We start from the raw sequence: 22470 nt of genomic DNA, 5'->3' as shown, positions 1-22470 counted from the left end.
TATTATATTATATTATATTATATTATATTATATTATATTATATTATATTATATTATATTATATTATATTATATTAATGATTATATTATATTATATTAATGATTATATTATATTAATAATTATATTAATTATATTATATTAATTATATTAATTAATTATACTATTATATTAATTATTATTATATTAATTATACTATATTATATTAATTATTATTATATTAATTATACTATATTATTTTAATGATATTAATTATATATTATATTAATTATTATATTCTATTACCGTATATATATATATATTAATTATATTATATTGTTATATATATTAAATTATATTAAATTATATTATATGTATGTCATAAATACCTATTACATAAAATTAAATATTATTTTCTTTGCTCAAAGGAAAATTATACATATAATTTTTTTAAACAAATTCTAAAAATATATATAATTATTGTTATAAATATATAACATAATATATAATTAATATAAATCATAGTATTTTGAAAATAGACATGAATTACATAATTTAAATGTTGTGTATATATTATTTGTATTATAATTAATGTAATATATAATAGAATAGAATACAATATATTGTATTATAATATAATATAATAAATATAATATAAACAGTATTTTGAAAATGAGCATAAATTAAATGTTAAAGGTGCATTAATAATCACAGATTTTTTGTATTTGAATTTTTTTATATATATATTTGGAAAGTCATTTTAAAAAAGGAGATAACTTTTTTTAAATATAATAAGCATAATAATATAATATAATAAATATAATATGATATGTATCTATACATTGTTTTTTGAAAATAGCCATAAATTAAATGTTAAATAAATGTTTTATGTGTATATATATGATTTGTGAAAATAATATAATATATATAAATTAAATAAGCATAATGGATAATATTCTGTTTTGACTCACAGATTTTCTATATTTGTATATATATGTATAAATGTATTTGCTTTGTGGTTTTTTATGGAAAGAAAATGCCTCACTTTTAATTACTTTACATTAAATAAGATAATACTTACTATGATATTTGGTGTAATATTACCCAGAACCCCTTGCACAACAGAAGACTGGAGTTCAGGCTGAAACTCTCAAATGATGAATGTATAATTGAGCGATGTTCACATGCTAACACAAACTGCTCAGCTAATGAGGCTATCGGGGAAGATAGCAGTAATGCCAACTGTGGATTTATGGAAAGAGCGAAATGATTAATATTTGGTTGATGTTCCGTCTGGGTGAAACTGTGCTTGTGTATTTCATAACTCAGTTTCCATTAGACGGGCGATGTCTTTCCCACGGGAATATAACCGTTGCACAACTCGGGTGGGAATGTTTGGTCAGAACAGCAGAAGAACGGAGTGTGTGTGTGTTTATAGGGAACCGAGAGCAAAGACTCCACACACAGCACGAGCGGCCCGAAGCGGGTCAAAGGTCGGAGCGTCACCCTGGAGGACGAGGACTGGGACCGGGCGGCCCATAGGAGGGCGGAGCTTAACTCCAGGTCCAATCTCACGCGCTCAGGGAGTGTTAAAGACCTCATTTACCGCTTCGATGGATCACACACACCGCCTCCGCGCGCTCTCGGGTCGCTGAAGGTCAAAAGGCAAGACTTGAGCGGACGGGAGAGCGGGAAAATGAGACATGAGGGCAAAGAAAGAGGGAAGAACCAGAACCCGGTCTCATCAGATCCCAAAGTACTCGACCCCTCCGAGCGGAAACGGCCCATCTCAGAGAAGCCGACCTCAGAGCTGACCCTTGACCCCTCCGAGCGGAAACGGCCCACCTCAGAGAAACTAACAGAAGAGCTGACCCTTGACCCCTCCGAGCGGAAACGGCCCACCTCAGAGAAGCCGACCTCAGAGCTGACCCTTGACCCCTCCGAGCGGAAACGGCCCACCTCAGAGAAGCCGACCTCAGAGCTGACCCTTGACCCCTCAGAGCGGAAACATCCCGCCGCAGAGAAACTAACAGAAGAGCTGACCCTTGACCCCTCAGAGCGGAAACGCCCCGCCGCAGAGAAACTAACAGAAGAGCTGACCCTTGACCCCTCAGGGCAGAAACGGCCGACCTCAGAGCTGACCCTTGACCCCTCAGAGCCTCAGAGCGGGACGGGTGTTCCTGGGCCGGTAAGTCCGGAGTCGGACGCCATCTCCAGCTGCACTGCGACGCCACACGCCTGACATCATCAGCCGTTTGATTGGCCGCTGCACTGCTTCACTGCGACGCCACACGCCTGACATCATCAGCCGTTTGATTGGCCACTGCACTGCTTCACTGCGACGCCACACGCCTGACATCATCAGCCGTTTGATTGGCCGCTGCACTGCTTCACTGCGACGCCACACGCCTGACATCATCAGCCGTTTGATTGGCCGCTGCACTGCTTCACTGCGACGCCACACGCCTGACATCATCAGCCGTTTGATTGGCCGCTGCACTGCTTCACTGCGACGCCACACGCCTGACATCATCAGCCGTTTGATTGGCCGCTGCACTGCTTCACTGCGACGCCACACGCCTGACATCATCAGCCGTTTGATTGGCCGCTGCACGCTTCACTGCGACGCCACACGCCTGACATCATCAGCCGTTTGATTGGCCGCTGCACTGCTTCACTGCGACGCCACACGCCTGACATCATCAGCCGTTTGATTGGCCGCTGCACTGCTTCACTGCGACGCCACACGCCTGACATCAGCCGTTTGATTGGCCGTTGCACTGCTTCACTGCGACGCCACACGCCTGACATCATCAGCCGTTTGATTGGCCGCTGCACTGCTTCACTGCGACGCCACACGCCTGACATCATCAGCCGTTTGATTGGCCGCTGCACTGCTTCACTGCGACGCCACACGCCTGACATCATCAGCCGTTTGATTGGCCGCTGCACGCTTCACTGCGACGCCACACGCCTGACATCATCAGCCGTTTGATTGGCCGCTGCACTGCTTCACTGCGACGCCACACGCCTGACATCATCAGCCGTTTGATTGGCCGCTGCACTGCTGCACTGCGACGCCACACGCCTGACATCAGCCGTTTGATTGGCCGTTGCACTGCTTCACTGCGACGCCACACGCCTGACATCATCAGCCGTTTGATTGGCCGCTGCACTGCTTCACTGCGACGCCACACGCCTGACATCATCAGCCGTTTGATTGGCCGCTGCACTGCTTCACTGCGACGCCACACGCCTGACATCATCAGCCGTTTGATTGGCCGCTGCACTGCTTCACTGCGACGCCACACGCCTGACATCATCAGCCGTTTGATTGGCCGCTGCACTGCTTCACTGCGACGCCACACGCCTGACATCAGCCGTTTGATTGGCCGCTGCACGCTTCATGTCACCTGACACTAACCAATCCAACACTGTCTGTCTGCACTCGCAGCGCTAATCACACCATTATACTCTCATTTTGTTGATTTATTTTAGATTTATCATTTAATTTATTATTATTTTTTTTTTTGGATGATGGATTGATGGATTTTTGATTGATTGAAAAATGTATTGAAGGATTGATTGATTGAACGATTGATTGATGGATTGATTTTTTTAATGATTGATTGAAGAATTGATTGACTGAAGAATTGATTGACTGAAGAATTGATTGACTGAAGAATTGATTGACTGAAGAATTGATTGACTGAAGAATTGATTGACTGAAGAATTGATTGATTGAAGAATTGATTGACTGAAGAATTGATTGATTGATGAATTGATTTTTTGAAGAATTGATTGATGGATTGATTGAGAAATATTTTTTGATTGATTGAAGAATTGATTGATTGAAGAATTTATTTTTTGATTGATTGAAGAATTGATTGATTGAAGAATTTATTTTTTGATTGATTGATTGAAAAATTGATTGCTTGATTGAATAATTGTTGATTGATGGATTGATTGATTGAAGAATTGATTGATGGATTGAAAGATGGATTGATTTTTTTTATTGATTGACTGAAGAATTGATTGATGATGAATTGATTTTTTGAAGAATTGATTGATGGATTGATTGAAAAAGTGATTTTTTGATTGACTGAAGAATTGATTGATTGAAGAATTTATTTTTTTGAAGAATTGATTGATGGATTGATTGAAAAATGGATTTTTGATTGATTGAGGAATTGATTGATTGAAGAATTTATTTATTGATTGATTGAAAAATTGATTGATTGATTAATTGTTGATTGATTGATTGATTGAAGAATTGATTGATTGATGGATTGAAAGATGGATTGATTTTTTTTTTATTGATTGACTGAAGAATTGATTGATTGATGAATTGATTTTTTGAAGAATTGATTGATGGATTGATTGAGAATTTTTTTTTTGATTGATTGATTTTTGTTTTTTGATTGATTGATGGATTGATTATTTGATGGGTTGGGTTGAAGAATTGATTTGAGGATTGATTGATGGATGGATGGATGGATTAGATTGTTTTTGATAGATTCTTGATGATTATTTGATGGGTTGAAGAATGTTTGATGATGGATTGATAGATTTGTATTTTATTTTTTATTGATGGATTGGTTGGATTGATTAAAAATTATTTAATTTTTTGGTTAACATTTCATTTATTTATAGTTTTATAGTTTGTATATTATATATTAGTTGTCATTTTTATATTTCCATTTTTATTCATTTTATTTATATTATTTTAGATTTATAATTTAAATTAAATTATATTTTTGGATGGATGGATTTTTTGATTGATTGATTGATTGATTGAATTGATTTCTTTCATTTCTTTGATGATAATAACCTTGCGCATGAGCGCTTTAGATGTGCATGTGTGTGTTTGTGGCGTCTGTGAGTGTGTGTAACTGCACGCGTCCGATCTGTTGTAATCTCGTGTTTTGGATGTTGAGGTCACTACAGGTCAACACTATCGTCTCTCACGCCGCTCTTTTCTTTCCCAGCATTCCAACTACAACGGTGAGAAGCAGCACAGCAGCCCTCAGTCCGATGAGGAGCCCACCACCTCTAAAGTCCGGCCCAACCCAAAGTACCAGCTCTTCCTGGGCTCCAACGGCTCCCTGGCCTCCAACGGCTCAGCCGGCGGCGGGAGCAATCTGCGGAGGATCAGCTCAGCCATGCGGGGGTCCATGGAGTCGCTGTCGTCCCGGGACTGGGACAGCATGTCCGACAGGGTGAGTGTCCTCCTGCTGGCCCGCTGAGGAACTGCACTGTTTAAAGAAATGTGTTTGATTATTGTGTTTAATCAGATCATGCAGGGTTATTATCTGAAACTACAGATGAAACAGCAAATAATTGTGTTGCTTGAAATATATGTTAATTAAAATAAAATGAAATATGAAATGTATTTTATTGCATTTATCATTGTTTAACTTAACTACAATTATAAAAACAAAAAACTAAATTATAAAAGCAGCAATTTTGTACAACTATTTTTCTTCTATTATAATTATAAATTTTAATATTACCATTTATACATGTATTATGGTGTCCATTTAAGTGACCTATACTGATTCTGACCTCCTCTAACAGTGATGTCATGTACAGTGATGTCATGAACAGTGATGTCATGTACAGTGATGTCATGTACAGTGATGTCATGTACAGTGATGTCATGTACAGTGATGACGTTTACAGTGATGTCATGTACAGTGATGTCATGTACAGTGATGTCATGTACAGTGATGTCATGTACAGTGATGTCATGTACAGTGATGCTGTTTACAGTGATGTCATGTACAGTGATGTCATGTACAGTGATGTCATGTACAGTGATGATGTTTACAGTGATGTTTACAGTGATGTCATGTACAGTGATGTCATGTACAGTGATGTCATGTACAGTGATGATGTTTACAGTGATGTCATGTACAGTGATGTCATGTACAGTGATGATGTTTACAGTGATGTCATGTACAGTGATGTCATGTACAGTGATGTCATGAACAGTGATGTCATGTACAGTGATGTCATGAACAGTGATGTCATGTACAGTGATGTCATGTACAGTGATGTCATGTACAGGGATGTTTACAGTGATGTCATGTACAGTGATGTCATGTACAGTGATGTTTACAGTGATGTCATGTACAGTGATGTCATGTAGAGTGATGTCATGTACAGTGATGTCATGTACAGTGATGTTTACAGTGATGTCGTTTACAGTGATGTCATGTACAGTGATGTTTACAGTGATGTCATGTACAGTGATGTCATGTACAGTGATGATGTTTACAGTGATGTCATGTACAGTGATGTCATGTACAGGGATGATTACAGTGATGTCATGTACAGTGATGTCATGTACAGTGATGTCGTTTACAGTGATGTCATGTACAGTGATGTCATGTACAGTGATGTCATGTACAGTGATGTCATGTACAGTGATGTCATGTACAGTGATGTCATGTACAGTGATGTCATGTACAGTGATGATGTTTACAGTGATGTCATGTACAGTGATGTCATGTACAGTGATGATTACAGTGATGTCATGTACAGGGATGTTTACAGTGATGTCGTTTACAGTGATGTCATGTACAGTGATGTCATGTACAGTGATGTCATGTACAGGGATGTTTACAGTGATGTCGTTTACAGTGATGTCATGTACAGTGATGTTTACAGTGATGTCGTGTACAGTGATGTCGTGTACAGTGATGTCGTGTACAGTGATGTCGTGTACAGTGATGTCGTGTACAGTGATATCGTGTACAGTGATGTCGTGTACAGTGATGTCGTGTACAGTGATATCATGTACAGTGATGTCATGTACAGTGATGTCATGTACAGTGATGTCATGTACAGTGATGTCATGTACAGTGATGTCATGTACAGTGATGTCGTGTACAGTGATGTCGTGTACAGTGATGTCGTGTACAGTGATGTCGTGTACAGTGATGTCGTGTACAGTGATATCATGTACAGTGATGTCATGTACAGTGATGTCGTGTACAGTGATGTCGTGTACAGTGATGTCGTGTACAGTGATGTCGTGTACAGTGATGTCGTGTACAGTGATGTCGTGTACAGTGATGTCGTGTACAGTGATGTCGTGTACAGTGATGTCGTGTACAGTGATGTCGTGTACAGTGATGTCGTGTACAGTGATGTCGTGTACAGTGATGTCGTGTACAGTGATGTCGTGTACAGTGATGTCGTGTACAGTGATGTCGTGTACAGTGATGTCATGTACAGTGATGTCGTGTACAGTGATGTCATGTACAGTGATGTCATGTACAGTGATGTCATGTACAGTGATGTCATGTACAGGGATGTTTACAGTGATGTCATGCACAGTGATGTTTACAGTGATGTCATGTACAGTGATGTTGTTTACAGTGATGTCATGTACAGTGATGTTTACAGTGATGTCATGTACAGGGATGTTTACAGTGATGTCATGTACAGTGATGTCATGTACAGTGATGTCGTTTACAGTGATGTCATGTACAGTGATGTCATGTACAGTGATGTCATGTACAGTGATGATGTTTACAGTGATGATGTTTACAGTGATGATGTTTACAGTGATGTCTTTGTGTTCTTTCAGATGGGCAGCTTTGATAGTCCTTCCAGAGTTTTCAACAGTCCGTATGCGACGCTGTCATTGGACTACAATCCCATGAACAGGATGTCTGATTTTAAGGTAGTGTGTGTGTGTGTCCCTCTAGTGGACAGAACATGTACTTCAGCTCTGTGTGTGTGTGTGTGTGTGTGTGTGTATAGACACTCAATGTCCTACTGAACTGTCTTCAACAATGATTATCTACTTCTTTTATGACTTCATATTAACCCAGACTTCATGATATACAACTAAAGCTTCATTTGACACACTGCAGGACTGTTGTTCTTAATGTATTTGACTGTGTGTGTCAGACACAGGAAGTGATGTCACCCGGCGCCTCTGAGATGAACCTCTTCGGTCTGAACAGAAGCGTGAGTCCCATCAACAGTCCGGCTCTGAACCAGCGCTCGCGAATCCCCGGATACGACAGTCTGACGCGCAGACGAGACGTGAGCGTGAGTGTGTCACACACCCTTCACTGAGACACGAGTGTTATCATCAGCACAACCACAGAACATCTGTTCTCTTAAGGGAATGCATTTTTGAGATTTGAATTAAAAGTAAGTTAAAAGTTTTTGAACTCCTGTGTTTCTCCTGAAGGCCACACCGAGTCAACTCATGCAACGAAACAACCAGCCCAACAAGAAGGATTTCGTCCAGGAGTTGACCAAACAGCTGGACGACTGTCGCAGGGTCAGTAACACACACACACACACCAGCCAGCGCTTTTCCCTCTGGAAATCGCTCGGAAAGACCATTTCAAACTGTTTTGCTCAGTGTTTTGTTGAGATCAGGGTTAATTTTGACAGCAAATTTTGATTTTGTTTTAGTCGTAGTCTTTTGACTAAAATGCCATTTAGTTTGTCATATTTTAGTCACCTGAATTGTTTTTAGTTTTAGTCTAGTTTTAGTCGACTAAATATCATAAGATTTTACAGTAGATTGAGTCTCCTAAAATCTAATGAGTTTAGTTCAATTGTAATACATTAAGCATTTAAGCATCACATAACCGACTGTCACTTGAACTCACATATTGACATTATTTTGTTTTTGACATTAAAAATACACAAAAGAGCTCAATTCACTTTTTTGTTTGTTTTTTAAAAAACATCTATATAGTTTTTGTAACTTTCTATTTCTGTTTTAGTTAGTAAGCCATATCAGGTAAAGCTAAAGCTTCAAATAAGTTTTTTTATCTCAGTTAACATTTATTTAATTTTAAGTAATGAATATTTTTTTAATGGTTTTAGTGAACTATTATAGCCCTGATACTTTATTGAATATGTGTCAAGTACTGGTCTTTCCTCCTGACTATGAATTAAATGGGAATGAAATTAAATACAGTTTGTGTAACCAAAAACGAATATATAATGCGTGACTTTTAATTATAAACCAGCTCGAAAGTCGAAATACACCAGGACTCTTATTTTGAAATGTCTGCGCTTTACTATAGCAGTTGCAGAATGCTTCAAGTTCAGATGAGTGAGATCAAATATGCGTTGTTACAACCGTCTAAAACATATTACTATATAAACATCATAAAGGAAACACTGTCATTATTCATCAGCATTAGTTCATAAACAATTGCCTGGCATAAATGTGTGTTATTGATTGATTGTGAGCGTGTGTTTTCCAGCGGTTAGATCAGCACAAACTCAATCTTTTCCACAGGACATCAGTTCTGACTGGATCTCTTCCCTAATCGTCCCTCTCTAACATTTTCGTCTTGTTTTTATTTGTTGACGAAAATGACCGTAGATTTTCGCCATAGTTTTTGTCATCCAACACTAGTTTTTATTTAGTCATCGTCTCGTTTTCATCAGTGGAAAAAGGTTGTTGACGAAAATTATGACAAATTATTCGTCAACGAAATGAACACTGGTTGAGATCAGTCCAATGCTTCCTGGTTCATTTGTCACACTGGAAATGGATCATAAATGATCCAGATATCCCAAGTGTGTTTACAGTATAACGCATATTAGCCACTGCAAACATTGATATTCAGGCCCAGAAAACGCATTCAAACTGCATTTATGAATTTCTACATGTTCTACTTATGCTAACTTGATGTGTTCTGCTCTCAGAAAGAGAAAATCAGATTTGGTTAAAAATGCAGATGACCTTTAACACGTCTTGCTTTACTGTGTGTGTGCAGAGGAACCAGTTTCTGGAGGCGGAGAGCATCGAGCTGGAGAAAGAGAGGAATCAGATCCGCTTCGAGATGCGAGGTCTGCTGGTGAACAACGAAGATCTGCTGCGGACCAACACACAGATGCAGGGCGAGATGAACCGGCTGAGAGAGCGGATGGTCGAGTTAGAGAGCAACAACAACGTCATGGTGGAGCGCTTCAAAAAGATGGAGGTGCAGAACACGCGCTTCTCCATAGGGACACTGATTTTTAATGAGCTCTACTGTGAGCGACGATGTTGTTAATTGATGGTACAAGTCGTCAGCACACATTATTTCAGCTTCGTTTTAAAACAATCGCGTTTAACAGCGGAATTCCTGGGGAAGAACTACATTACCCATGATGCTGTGCAGAAAATCCACCAATCAGAGAGTTGAAACGAGAGCTCCGCCCACTCACATGAATGCAAATGACGTAACAGAGTCTGTCTTTCTACTCTCAAAATATCAAAATGAGTAGTTTTATATTCCTCCCATAATTTTTAATACGATTGGGCTGTTTGCAATGCATCATGGGATTGTAGTTCTTTCCCTCACTAAAGCCGTTAATTTCACAGTTTTGTATTTTCGAATACTTAATGAAAGTTTGTAGTGTTATGATTCTCCTCGTAGCTGGTCAGGCATGTGATCAGGTGATTGACGTCTGTGTGTGTGTGTGTGTGTGTGTGTGTATATGTATAGAATGAGCTGAAGGAGGCGCGTGAGGTGATGGTTGAAGCAAATACTCAAGAATACGCCTTCAACTTCCTGCAGCAGACGCTCAAGAACAAGATACAAGACACAGAGGTGCGTACCAACATTTGATGATTATTAAAATAATCTTACCAACACCAAACTTTGAAATGCTAGTGTGTGTGTAATGAGATATTCATGCCAGGGTTATTATCGTTAAATAAAACTAAAATCATCATAGAAAATAATTACTTGAAATAAATCGAATTGACTAATTCATCTGAGCTTTGTGTGTTTTGTGAAGGTAATGTGAAATCATTAAAATGCGTTTGTTTGTGTTTTTTTATTCTGTGTGTCTGTAGGAAGCTCTGGAGAAGCAAACTCAACACGCTCAGACCATGTCGGAGAAACTGTGGCTCACTGAGCGCAGTCTGGAGGAGCTGGAGCTGGAGAAGGAGAACAAAGCCAAGAAAGCTCTAGAGCTCGGGAATACTGTTTTCAGACTGGAGACGGAGGTACACACACACTAACACAGAGACACACACTCCCAGATAAACACACTCACACACTCACTCAAGACTTGCACGCAGACTCTCACACACACTCACAGATGAACTCACACCATGACACACTCACACCGAGAGACACACTCACAGATAAACACACACACTCACAGATAAACACACACACTCACAGATAAACACACACACTCACAGATAAACACACACACTCACAGATAAACACACACACTCACAGATAAACACACACACTCACAGATAAACTCACTCACACACACTAACACCGAGACACACACTCCCAGATAAACTCACTCACACACACTAACACCAAGACACACACTAACACCAAGACACACACTCCCAGATAAACACACTCACTCACAGATAAACACACACACTCACAGATAAACACACACACTCCCAGATAAACTCACTCACACACACTAACACCAAGACACACACTCCCAGATAAACACACTCACTCACAGATAAACACACACACTCACAGATAAACACACACACTCACAGATAAACACACACACACTCACAGATAAACACACACACTCCCAGATAAACTCACTCACACACACTAACACCAAGACACACACTCCCAGATAAACACACTCACTCAAGACTTTTTGCATTTTGCACTGTACTTCTAACTGTAATATGCAACCACTTTCCACTGCATTTTACACTTTTTTTTTTCCGGATAGCTCTGTCCATAATTTATTGCACTACCCTAATCCACTGCTATTCCTCATATTAGCCTAGCATATTATTGTATACCTCTATCTGTAAAATTCTGTTTATAGTAATAGCCATCTGTATATTGTATTCATAGTACATATTCACCTGTAAATTCTGTTTATAGTAATAGCCATCTGTATATTTATTCACTGTACATATTCACCTGTAAATTCAGTTCTGTTTATAGTAATAACGTCTCTATATTTATACATATTCAGTACATATCCATGTCCTGCACTTACGCATCCATTGTATATCCTGCACTTGCTGCTATTGCACTTCTGGTTAGACCTAAACTGCATTTCGTTGCCTTGTACTTGTACTTGTGTAATGACAATAAAGTTGAATCTAATCTAATCTAACTTGCACGCAGACGCTCACATACACTCACAGATAAACGCACTCACACACACTAACACACACTCCCAGATAAACACACTCACTCAAGACTCGCACGCACTCACAGATACACACACACACACACACACTCACACCGAGACACACTCACAGATAAACACACATGCTCACAGATAAACTCACTCACACACACACTAACACACACTCCCAGATAAACACACTCACTCAAGACTTGCACGCACTCACAGATACACACACACACACACACTCACACCGAGACACACTCACAGATAAACACACATGCTCACAGATAAACTCACTCACACACACACTAACACACACTCCCAGATAAACACACTCACTCAAGACTTGCACGCACTCACAGATACACACACACACACACACTCACACCGAGACACACTCACAGATAAACTCACACACACACACACACTCCCAGATAAACACACTCACTCAAGACTCGCACGCACTCACACACACACACACACACACACACACACACACACACACACACACACACACACACACACTCACACACTCACACTCACACTCACACTCACACTCACACTCACACTCACACTCACACTCACACTCACACTCACACTCACACTCACACTCACACTCACACACTCACACCGAGACACACTCACAGATAAACACACATGCTCACAGATAAACTCACTCACACACACACTAACACACACTCCCAGATAAACACACTCACTCAAGACTCGCACGCACTCACAGATACACACACGCACACACACTCACACCGAGACACACTCACAGATAAACACACATGCTCACAGAAACTCACTCACACACATTTTAACAATTTATTTAAGTCCACTTGAAAGAAATGATTTACAGGGACATAAACATTATAGGTGCAGTCAAATTACATGTACAAAATCATGGCCCAGTGGCACACACAGATCTTCACACACACACACACACACACACACACAGATCTTCACATCTCTCAGGGGTTATGGGTATAAGTAGCAGCGTCTCCTCCATATGTGGCGGCTGCCTATGATAGCAGACAGAGCACAGGACTTCGCCAGCCGTTTGGCCCTCTTTTTGGGCATCCCAAGTTGTTGAAGCCCTCTTACCACCAGCCTATGTGTGTGTCCTAAGCTGCCGAATATGAACACCAGTAGTCTGCCCCGATAACCGATCTCTGAGATGGTGTTTAAGAGCGGCTGGTATTTAATGACCTTGGTCATAAAGGCTTCCTCCATGCTAGAGTCAAAGGTCATGCCACCTCCAGAATGAACACCTCACTGAGCTCCTCATTAACCACAGTCACATCTGGTGTGTTAGCAGACAGATGTGAGAAAGCATCAAAGTTACCATTGCCATGCTGGAACATGGATGCACACTAACACACACTCACAGATAAACACACTCACTCAAGACTTGCACGCACTCACAGACACACACACACACACACACACACACACACACACACACACACACACACACACACACACACACACACACACACACACACACACACACACACACACACACACTCACACACCGAGACACACTCCCAGATAAACACACTCACTCAAGACTTGCACGCACTCACAGATACACACACACACACACACACTCACACCGAGACACACTCCCAGATAAACACACTCACTCAAGACTTGCACGCACTCACAGATACACACACACACACTCACACCGAGACACACTCACAGATAAACACACATGCTCACAGAAACTCACTCACACACACTAACACACACTCCCAGATAAACACACTCACTCAAGACTTGCACGCACTCACAGATACACACACACACACTCACACCGAGACACACTCACAGATAAACACACATGCTCACAGAAACTCACTCACACACACTAACACACACTCCCAGATAAACACACTCACTCAAGACTTGCACGCACTCACAGATACACACACACACACTCACACCGAGACACACTCACAGATAAACACACATGCTCACAGAAACTCACTCACACACACTAACACACACTCCCAGATAAACACACTCACTCAAGACTTGCACGCACTCACAGATACACACACACACACACACACACACACACACACACACACACACACACTCACACCGAGACACACTCCCAGATAAACACACTCACTCAAGACTCGCACGCACTCACAGATACACACACACACCGAGACACACTCACAGATAAACACACATGCTCACAGAAACTCACACACACTAACACCGAGACACACACTCCCAGATAAACACACTCACTCAGACACGCGCACTCACTCAAGACTCGCATGCAGACTCTCACACACACTCACACGGAGATACACACACTCAGATAAACACACGCACACACTCAAGACTCGCACGCAGACTCTCACACACACTCACACGGAGATACACACACTCAGATAAACGCACACACATGATAACATCAGTAGAAAAGCAAAGTTGTTTAGAGTTGCAGAAACGTGTTTTATTCAGAATAAAGAATGTGAAGATGAATGAAGTCAATGGTGTGTGTGTGTGTGTGTTTCAGCTGTCAGACGCTCTTCAGGAAGCGAACCAGGCGCGGTCGGAGCTGAACTTGCAGCAGAAGCTGAAGGCGGATGCTCAGCTGAGGGTGGAGGAGCTGGAGGAGAGCGTGCTGGAGAAAGACCAGGAGCTGCTGCGGCTCACACAGATCGTCTGCAGACTGCAGGGAGAGGTCAGAAACACTGGAGCTGTGTGTGTGAATGAATGTGTGAGCGAATAATGATGCTGTGTGTGTCTGAGAGAGTGTGTGTGTGAGTGTATGAAAGAGAGAGAGTGTGTGTGTGTGTGAGAGAGAGAGTGTGTGTGAGTGAATGTGTGAGCGAATAATGATGCTGTGTGTGTCTGAGAGAGAGTGTGTGTGTGAGAGTGTGTGTGTGTGTGTGTCTGAGAGAGAGAGTGTGTGTGTGTGTGTGAGAGAGAGAGAGAGAGTGTGTGTGAGTGAATGTGTGAGCGAATAATGATGCTGTGTGTGTCTGAGAGAGAGTGTGTGTGTGTGTGTGTGTGAATGAATGTGTGAGCGAATAATGATGCTGTGTGTGTCAGAGAGAGTGTGTGTGTGAGAGTGTGTATGAAAGAGTGTGTGTGTGTGTGAGAGTGTGTATGAAAGTGTATGAGAGTGTGTGTGAGAGTGTGTATGAGAGTGTATGAAAGAGTGTGAGAGTGTTTGTATGAGAGTGTATGAAAGAGTGTGTGTGAGTGTATATGTGCGAGAGAGTGTGTGTGTGTGAATGTGTGAGCGAATAATGATGCTGTGTGTGTGTATGAAAGAGTATGAGAGTGTGTGTGTGTTTGTGAATGTGTGAGCGAGTGTGTGGCTCAGGCATATGTAGAAGTTCTCTCTGCACTGGCCTCCATCATGACTCTGAGTGTGTGTGTGTGTGTGTGTGTGCAGGTGACGAATAAGCTGAGCTATAAGGAGCAGACTCTGGAGGAGGAGATTCAGCTGAGGGAGCGAGTGCAGCTGCAGTGCAAACAGGCCGAGCGGACGGTGGAGGATCTGCGGATGGAGCTGCAGACGCTCAGCCAGTCCCGCGACGAGCTCTCCAAACAGCTCAAGCTAGCACAGGTGTGTGTGTGTGTGTGTGTGTGTGTTCAGCTCTATACAATACAGATCATACAGCAGCTTTACAGAGATAAACAGTGATGAAACTTGTCTTCTGTAGAGCTGAAGTTATCATCCACATCATCTCACTTCATGTTTGTTCTCAAAACTGTTCTGACAACGGTGTGTGTGTGTGTGTTTCAGGAGAACATCATTGACCTGGAGGCCGATCTGGAGGAGCTGCATGAGAATGAGCAGCGATCAGCGTCCAAACACAAGAGAGCTCTGGATCAGGTCTGAAAAACACCAACACTGCTCAAATATCCAAACATGACGCAGGTCACATCATCTGCTGATCACTAAAACTGGTGTGTGTGTGTGTGTGTGTCACAGGCTGAACAACTGCAGATGAAGCTCATCCAGGAGAAAGATCTCAACGAGCAGCTGGAGTGTGAGAAGGCCATCCTGGAGAGACAGGTGTGTGTGTGTGTGTGTGTGTGTGTGAGATCTTAACAATGTGTGTAATAATGAAGCTGATGGTGATGTCGTCTGCAGCTGCGAGATCTGCGCAGTGAGATGGAGGAAATGCAGAATAACCAAGTGGAGGTCGATTCCGTCACTAGAGCCGAGATCAAAGCCAAAGAGCTGGAGAACACACTGCGTGCGGAGGAGAGGTCAGACACACACACACACACACACACACACACACACACACACACACACGTTTCACCCTTAAAATGAATATATAGAAGCTTTTAGGGGTTCCATCATGGGATCAATGTTATGAATTATAAACAGAGTTTATCACTAGAAGGAATTCACACACACATGCTGTTGCACATGAGAGTTTCTGCAGTCAGTTCCACACACACACTCACACACACTCTGAGTCTGAACTAAACTCTAACGCTTGTCCTTCTGCTCCTCAGGAGTAAAGTGGTGTTGAGCAACACCATCAGCAAACTGGAGAGGAAGATCCACGAGCTGACGGAGCAGATGGAGGAGGAGCACAAGATCTCTACTGAGCAGAGAGAGCTGGTACAACACACACACACACACACACACACAACGCATACTAACAGACAACACACACAACGCACACCTCTCTCTCTCACACACAACGCACGCATTCCTCTCTCTCGCACACTAACAGACCACACACAGGCAGACAAAACACACACAGCACACATACACATAACACTGCGTTGTCTGTTTGTCAGTGTGTGTGTGTTGTTGTTCAATCGCACTGACTGACAGACACCGTACACACACACACTCAATAGCACATCTCTCTCACACACACAGCCAGCAGAGGGAGACACAGCACTGAACAACAGCACACACTCACATCACAAACACACTCAAATCGCACATCACACACACGCACACCGCCAGCAGAGGGAGACACAGCACATACGCGCGCACACACACTCACGTCACAGACACACACTTATTTATTGGTCATAATGAATGTAATATTAGTTTCCGTAAATGGCTCAGACTTTTCTACCCATATTAGTTTTTCTGTGTTTGCCGATGCGAGTGTTGTTCTCAGAGTTAGTGCTCAGACTTCTCATGCTGGATAAGTGTGTGTCATCTCAGTGTGTGTAAGGCCAGCGTCTGAAGTGTGTGTGTGTGTGTTTGCAGATGACTCAGCGCATCCGTGTGTTGAAGAGGCAGCTGAACGAGGCCGAGGAAGAGGCGAGTCGACGTGATGTTCAACACAGACACACACAGAGAGAACTGATGGAGGAGAGAGAAGCCAACAGCCGCCTGCAGAGACAACTGCTGGACCAACAGCTGACCAGCAAGTGCGTACACACACACACACACACACACACACACACACACACACACACTCACTCACTCACTCACTCACTCACTCACTCACTCACTCACTCACTCACTCACTCACTCACTCACTCACTCACTCACTCACTCACTCACTCACTCACTCACTCACTCACTCACTCACTCACTCTAAAGGGACAGGTCACCCAGAAATGAAAGTTGTCTCATCATTTACTCGTGTTGTTCCAAACCTGTATGAGTTTCTCTGTTCTGCTGAACACTAAAGCAGATATTATGAGGAATGTGGTTCACCAAACAGCTTCTGGTCCACAGTCGGGTCATAGGGGGTCAATGGGACCATCCATTAGATGTCCGTTTTCATTTTTGGGTGAACTATCACTTTAATGCACATTAATACCAATTACATTTATTAAATAATAAACGCATATTTATTTGTGTAATTTAATACATAATATGGTGTCTATGCGGACACAAATATATATTTATTATAAATATACGTGTATATATATTTTTTTATTTAATTTAATAGGTGCCACATTTTGATTTTATATAATTGTATTAATAGTTATTTTTTTTAATTAAATTACATTTAATAAAAAAAATTGTAATTATGGTGCATTTATTAACACATTTATTTATGCATATTTTATTATATAATACGTAAATATTTGTGTTAATAAATGCACCATAATCATGTAATAATTACACACACACACACACAAATAAACGTGTTAATACAGTATTATTTTAGATCAATATACATTTAATTTGTAAAATAAGTAATTGTGTTCATTTATATATAATTGTTACTAATATTCACCATATTAATATAAACATTAGTTAAATTATAATAAATAAATATTTGTGTTAATAAATGCACCATAATAATGTATTATTAACTTCATCTATTAAATTAGTCATGTATTATATTAATATATTCATATGGTGTATATTATTTTATAAATGTATTTGATATAACAAGTGTGTTAATATACACCATATGAATATATTAATAATATAATAACTAATTTAATAGATGAAGTTGATAAATACATTATGGTGTATTTATTAACGCAAATATTATAGTTAAAAATATGTTATATCAAACACATTTATAAAATAATGTATTTAACTAATTTGTTAATAAATATTTTAAACATATGTATTATAAATATTATAGTTAATAAATATATTTTTATAAATATTTGTGATAGATGAAATTTTAAAAAATACATTATGGAACATTTATTAAATTAGTAATGTATATTTGCATTTTTTTATATTAATATGGTGCATATTAACACATTTATGCAATATCAAATACATTTATCAAATATATTTGTGTTAATAAATACATTAATAATGTGACATCACATTTTTGTTAAACATAATTATTTGAGACTGTTTTTTGCATGAAGGCCATGCTAGAAACTAAATATCAAACATGTATTCTAGGTCCATATTCTCCTAATATTTTCATTTGCGTCCTGCAGGAGGAAAGAGTCGAGGCAAACTCTAGAAAGCCTGAAAATCACCTTCAACGACGACGACGAAGACGAGGAAGAGGAGCAGATCGTGTCCAAACCCACAGAGAAGCAGATCTCACCGGTCTGAGCCCTAGAACTATATCACAAACTGCCAAAACCAAATCAATCTGGATCTCCGTCCATACAAACTGTTTCCTGAGACGGCCACAAAACCACTTCAGAGAGAGAGCAGATCCAGAGACACTCATATGAACTGAACAATACCCTTGTGGACTTCTCATATCTCTGACAGGAACATCTGCTTTACAGCAAGCTGTCGGTTCATCGGTTAATGTTCTCTATCAAGCTATCCGTTCTGTTGCTTCTATTGTTGTTTTTTTCCTAACTGAATTCAATCAGCTTGTTTACATCATGTATGTATTCGCATAAACTAGATAGAAGTGAATATTCATAATGAAGTGTGTCGGTATTCATGTTCATTCCTGTTTAGATGTATTTGGGGACTTTAGTGATCTTGCATGCGTTCAGAGATCAGACGGACCTGTGCTGATGATGTTCCGGTTATTAACCCGTTGCGGGAATCGTGTTTAAGTGTTCGTGAGAATTATAATAACAATGGGATCATCGGTGTCTGTCTGGATTCTTCACACGGGCCACTTAATACACCGCAGGGGTGCTTTATTTGTAGTACAAAATGCTAATAAATTATGCTAAATCCTGATTGTTGCTTTTTTCACTTTGTTCTTTATGTTAATAGACTAGCATTAAAATGCCACAAGAGGCAGAACAGAGTATTATATAAAAAAAGTGAAAGAGCATCTTAAGTCAACGGATGCATTTACTATAACAGAAAAACTCATTTGGCTTTATTAAAATGTGTGCCTAATCTACACGTTAAATGAATGCGTCTAAGTAAGTGGTTCAGGTGACCAAAGCACAAGGTTTTCTTGCATAATTAACATTGTTTTGGTCAGACATTTACACATTCATAAATCTGGGATTATGTTAAACTGGAGTTTTGTTCTGTACGTTAAATATGAACAAGCGTATGTGCTCAAATAATAAAACTGTGCTTCGCATCCGCTGTTCGTTAATTTCGTTCGCAGACGACATGTACCAGTTCAGTCATTTTGTTTTCGCAGACGACATGTACCAGTTCAGTCATTTTGTTTTCGTGGACGGCATGTACCAGTCCGTTTTTTTTTCGTTCGCGGACGACATTTACCAGTTCAGTCATTTTGTTTGCGGACGACATTTACCAGTTCAGTCATTTTGTTCGCGGACGACATTTACCAGTTCAGTCATTTTGTTCGCGGACGACATTTACCAGTTCAGTCATTTTGTTTTCGTGGACGACATTTACCAGTTCAGTCATTTTGTTTTCGCAGACGACATGTACCAGTTCAGTCATTTTGTTTTCGTGGACGGCATGTACCAGTCCGTTTTTTTTTCGTTCGCGGACGACATTTACCAGTTCAGTCATTTTGTTTGCGGACGACATTTACCAGTTCAGTGATTTTGTTCGCGGACGACATTTACCAGTTCAGTCATTTTGTTCGCGGACGACATTTACCAGTTCAGTCATTTTGTTTTCGTGGACGACGTCATTTGCGAACGAAAAAAAAAAAAAGAATTGGTACATGTCGTCCACGAATAAAAATGACCGAACTGGACCAAACTGGTACATGTCATTTGCGAATGAAAAGACCGAACTGGTACATGACATCCACGAAAAAAAATGACAGAGTTGGACCAAACTGGTACATGACGTCCACGAAAACAAAATGACCGAACTGGACCAAACTGGTACATGTCATTTGCGAACGGAAAGACCGAACTGGTACATGTCGTCAACAAAAAACAAACTGTACATGTCATTTGCGAACGAAAAAAACCCGAACTGGTACATTTCGTTTTTTTTTTTTTTTTTTTTTTTTTTGACGACATGTACCAGTTCGGTCTTTTTGTTCGTGGACGACATGTACCAGTTTGGTCATTTTGTTTTCGTGGACGACATGTACCAGTCCGTTTTTTTTCATTCGCGGACGACATGTACCAGTTCGGTCTTTTCGTTTGCGGACGACATGTCATCCGCAAACGAAAAGACCGAACTGGTACATGTCGTCCGTGTATGAAAAGACCCAACTGGTAAATGTCGTCTGCGTACGAAAAGACCGAACGGGCACATGTTGTCCGTGGACGATTTGAACGAACTGGTACATGTCGTCGGCGAAAACAAAATGATCGAATCGGACGACTTGAAAAATCTTTGCCGGATATTCACACGTCCAACTACGCGCGAATAGTGCAATTTATTTGCGCAAGTCGCGTCTGGTGTGAACACATAATAAGAACACATCCTCTGAGAGCAACTTCTCCCAACCATCCAAGAACAGTTTGGGGACAAACAATGCCTTTTCCAGCATGATGGAGCACCTCGCCATAAGACAAAAGCGATAACTAAGTGGCTCGGGGAACAAAACATCAACATTTTGGGGCCTTGAAACTCCCCAGACCTTAAGTACCATTGAGAACTTGCGGGCAATCCTCAAGAGGCGGATGGACAAACAAAAACCCACAAATTCTGACACACTCCAAGCATTGCTTATGCAGGAATGGGCTGCACTCAGTCAGGACGTGGCCCAGAAGTTGATTGACAGCATGCCAGGGTGCATCGCAGAGGTCTTGAAAAAGACGGGTTTACACTGCAAATATTGACTCTTTGCATAAACTTCATGTAATTGTCGATAAAAGCCTTTGACACTTATGTAATGCTTTTTATACTTCCGTATACCATAGTGACATCTGACAAAAAGATCAAAAAACACAGAAGCAAAAGACTATGACAATTCAGCTTCATTAAAAAAGCAAACAATTTGAACAAAGTTGAGAAGTTTTTTCCCTTCGAAGACTACACCGTGCTTAAAGGCACAGTATGTAAGTTTCACCACTAGAGGTCGCTTATTTAAAACAATCATACTAAATACACTTGAGTGTGTTGAAACTTATGTTATGGCATTACTCTGTGTGTGTGTTCGCTTAGTGGCTGCTATGAGAGACTTGTGGCACTTTGCAGTAATATAGATCGATATTACAATATCATAATAAAAACAGGATAACAAAATGACCAGTGGCGGCTGGCCAATAGAGGGCGCCGGATTGCTGATACACTAGAAAGTCTATCTGGACATACCTTGCGGTCACGCCTTTTTTTGCTTTCCGTGCGTACTTTTTAAAACAACGGGGACAGATCCAGCATGGACAGTTACCGGAGTGAGAGATATGAAGCACCTGTCTGAGAAAGTAACGAAACATTAATATTAGGGCTGTCAAAAGATTAATCGCATCCAAAATAAAAGTTTGTGTTTACATAATATATATGTGTGTGTACTCTGTTAATTATTATTTATATATAAATACACACACAAGCATGTATATATTAAAGAAAAAAATATTTTTATATATAAAACTATATATATATATATATAAATAT

The 22470-nt window shown here is 40.4% G+C and overlaps 1 protein-coding gene across 3 annotated transcripts in view; it reads left to right on the top strand.

Moving 5' to 3' along the window:
* Nucleotides 1-19749, top strand: part of LOC307136864 (uncharacterized protein) — a 54083-nt gene extending 34334 nt beyond the window's left edge. Inside the window, exons 4-19 of one of the 3 annotated variants that reach the window (XM_079834180.1) lie at nt 1414-2163; nt 4964-5194; nt 7573-7668; nt 7899-8042; nt 8188-8280; nt 9743-9949; nt 10457-10561; nt 10810-10962; nt 14641-14808; nt 15529-15702; nt 15883-15972; nt 16072-16155; nt 16234-16352; nt 16608-16716; nt 17326-17489; nt 18984-19749. In XM_079834180.1, the coding sequence (XP_079690306.1) occupies nt 1414-2163; nt 4964-5194; nt 7573-7668; nt 7899-8042; nt 8188-8280; nt 9743-9949; nt 10457-10561; nt 10810-10962; nt 14641-14808; nt 15529-15702; nt 15883-15972; nt 16072-16155; nt 16234-16352; nt 16608-16716; nt 17326-17489; nt 18984-19104 (2808 nt within the window). In that variant the 3' untranslated portion in view covers nt 19105-19749. The remainder of the gene's footprint in view (nt 1-1413; nt 2164-4963; nt 5195-7572; nt 7669-7898; nt 8043-8187; nt 8281-9742; nt 9950-10456; nt 10562-10809; nt 10963-14640; nt 14809-15528; nt 15703-15882; nt 15973-16071; nt 16156-16233; nt 16353-16607; nt 16717-17325; nt 17490-18983) is intronic. The other 2 variants (XM_079834181.1, XM_079834182.1) reach the window with 2 other exon arrangements.
* Nucleotides 19750-22470: the final 2721 nt, after the last annotated feature.

Source organism: Gobio gobio, assembly GCF_949357685.1.
Source record: "Gobio gobio genome assembly, chromosome: 14".
NCBI classification, from domain to species: Eukaryota; Metazoa; Chordata; class Actinopteri; order Cypriniformes; family Gobionidae; genus Gobio; species Gobio gobio.
This window is presented reverse-complemented; position numbering and strand designations above follow the sequence as displayed.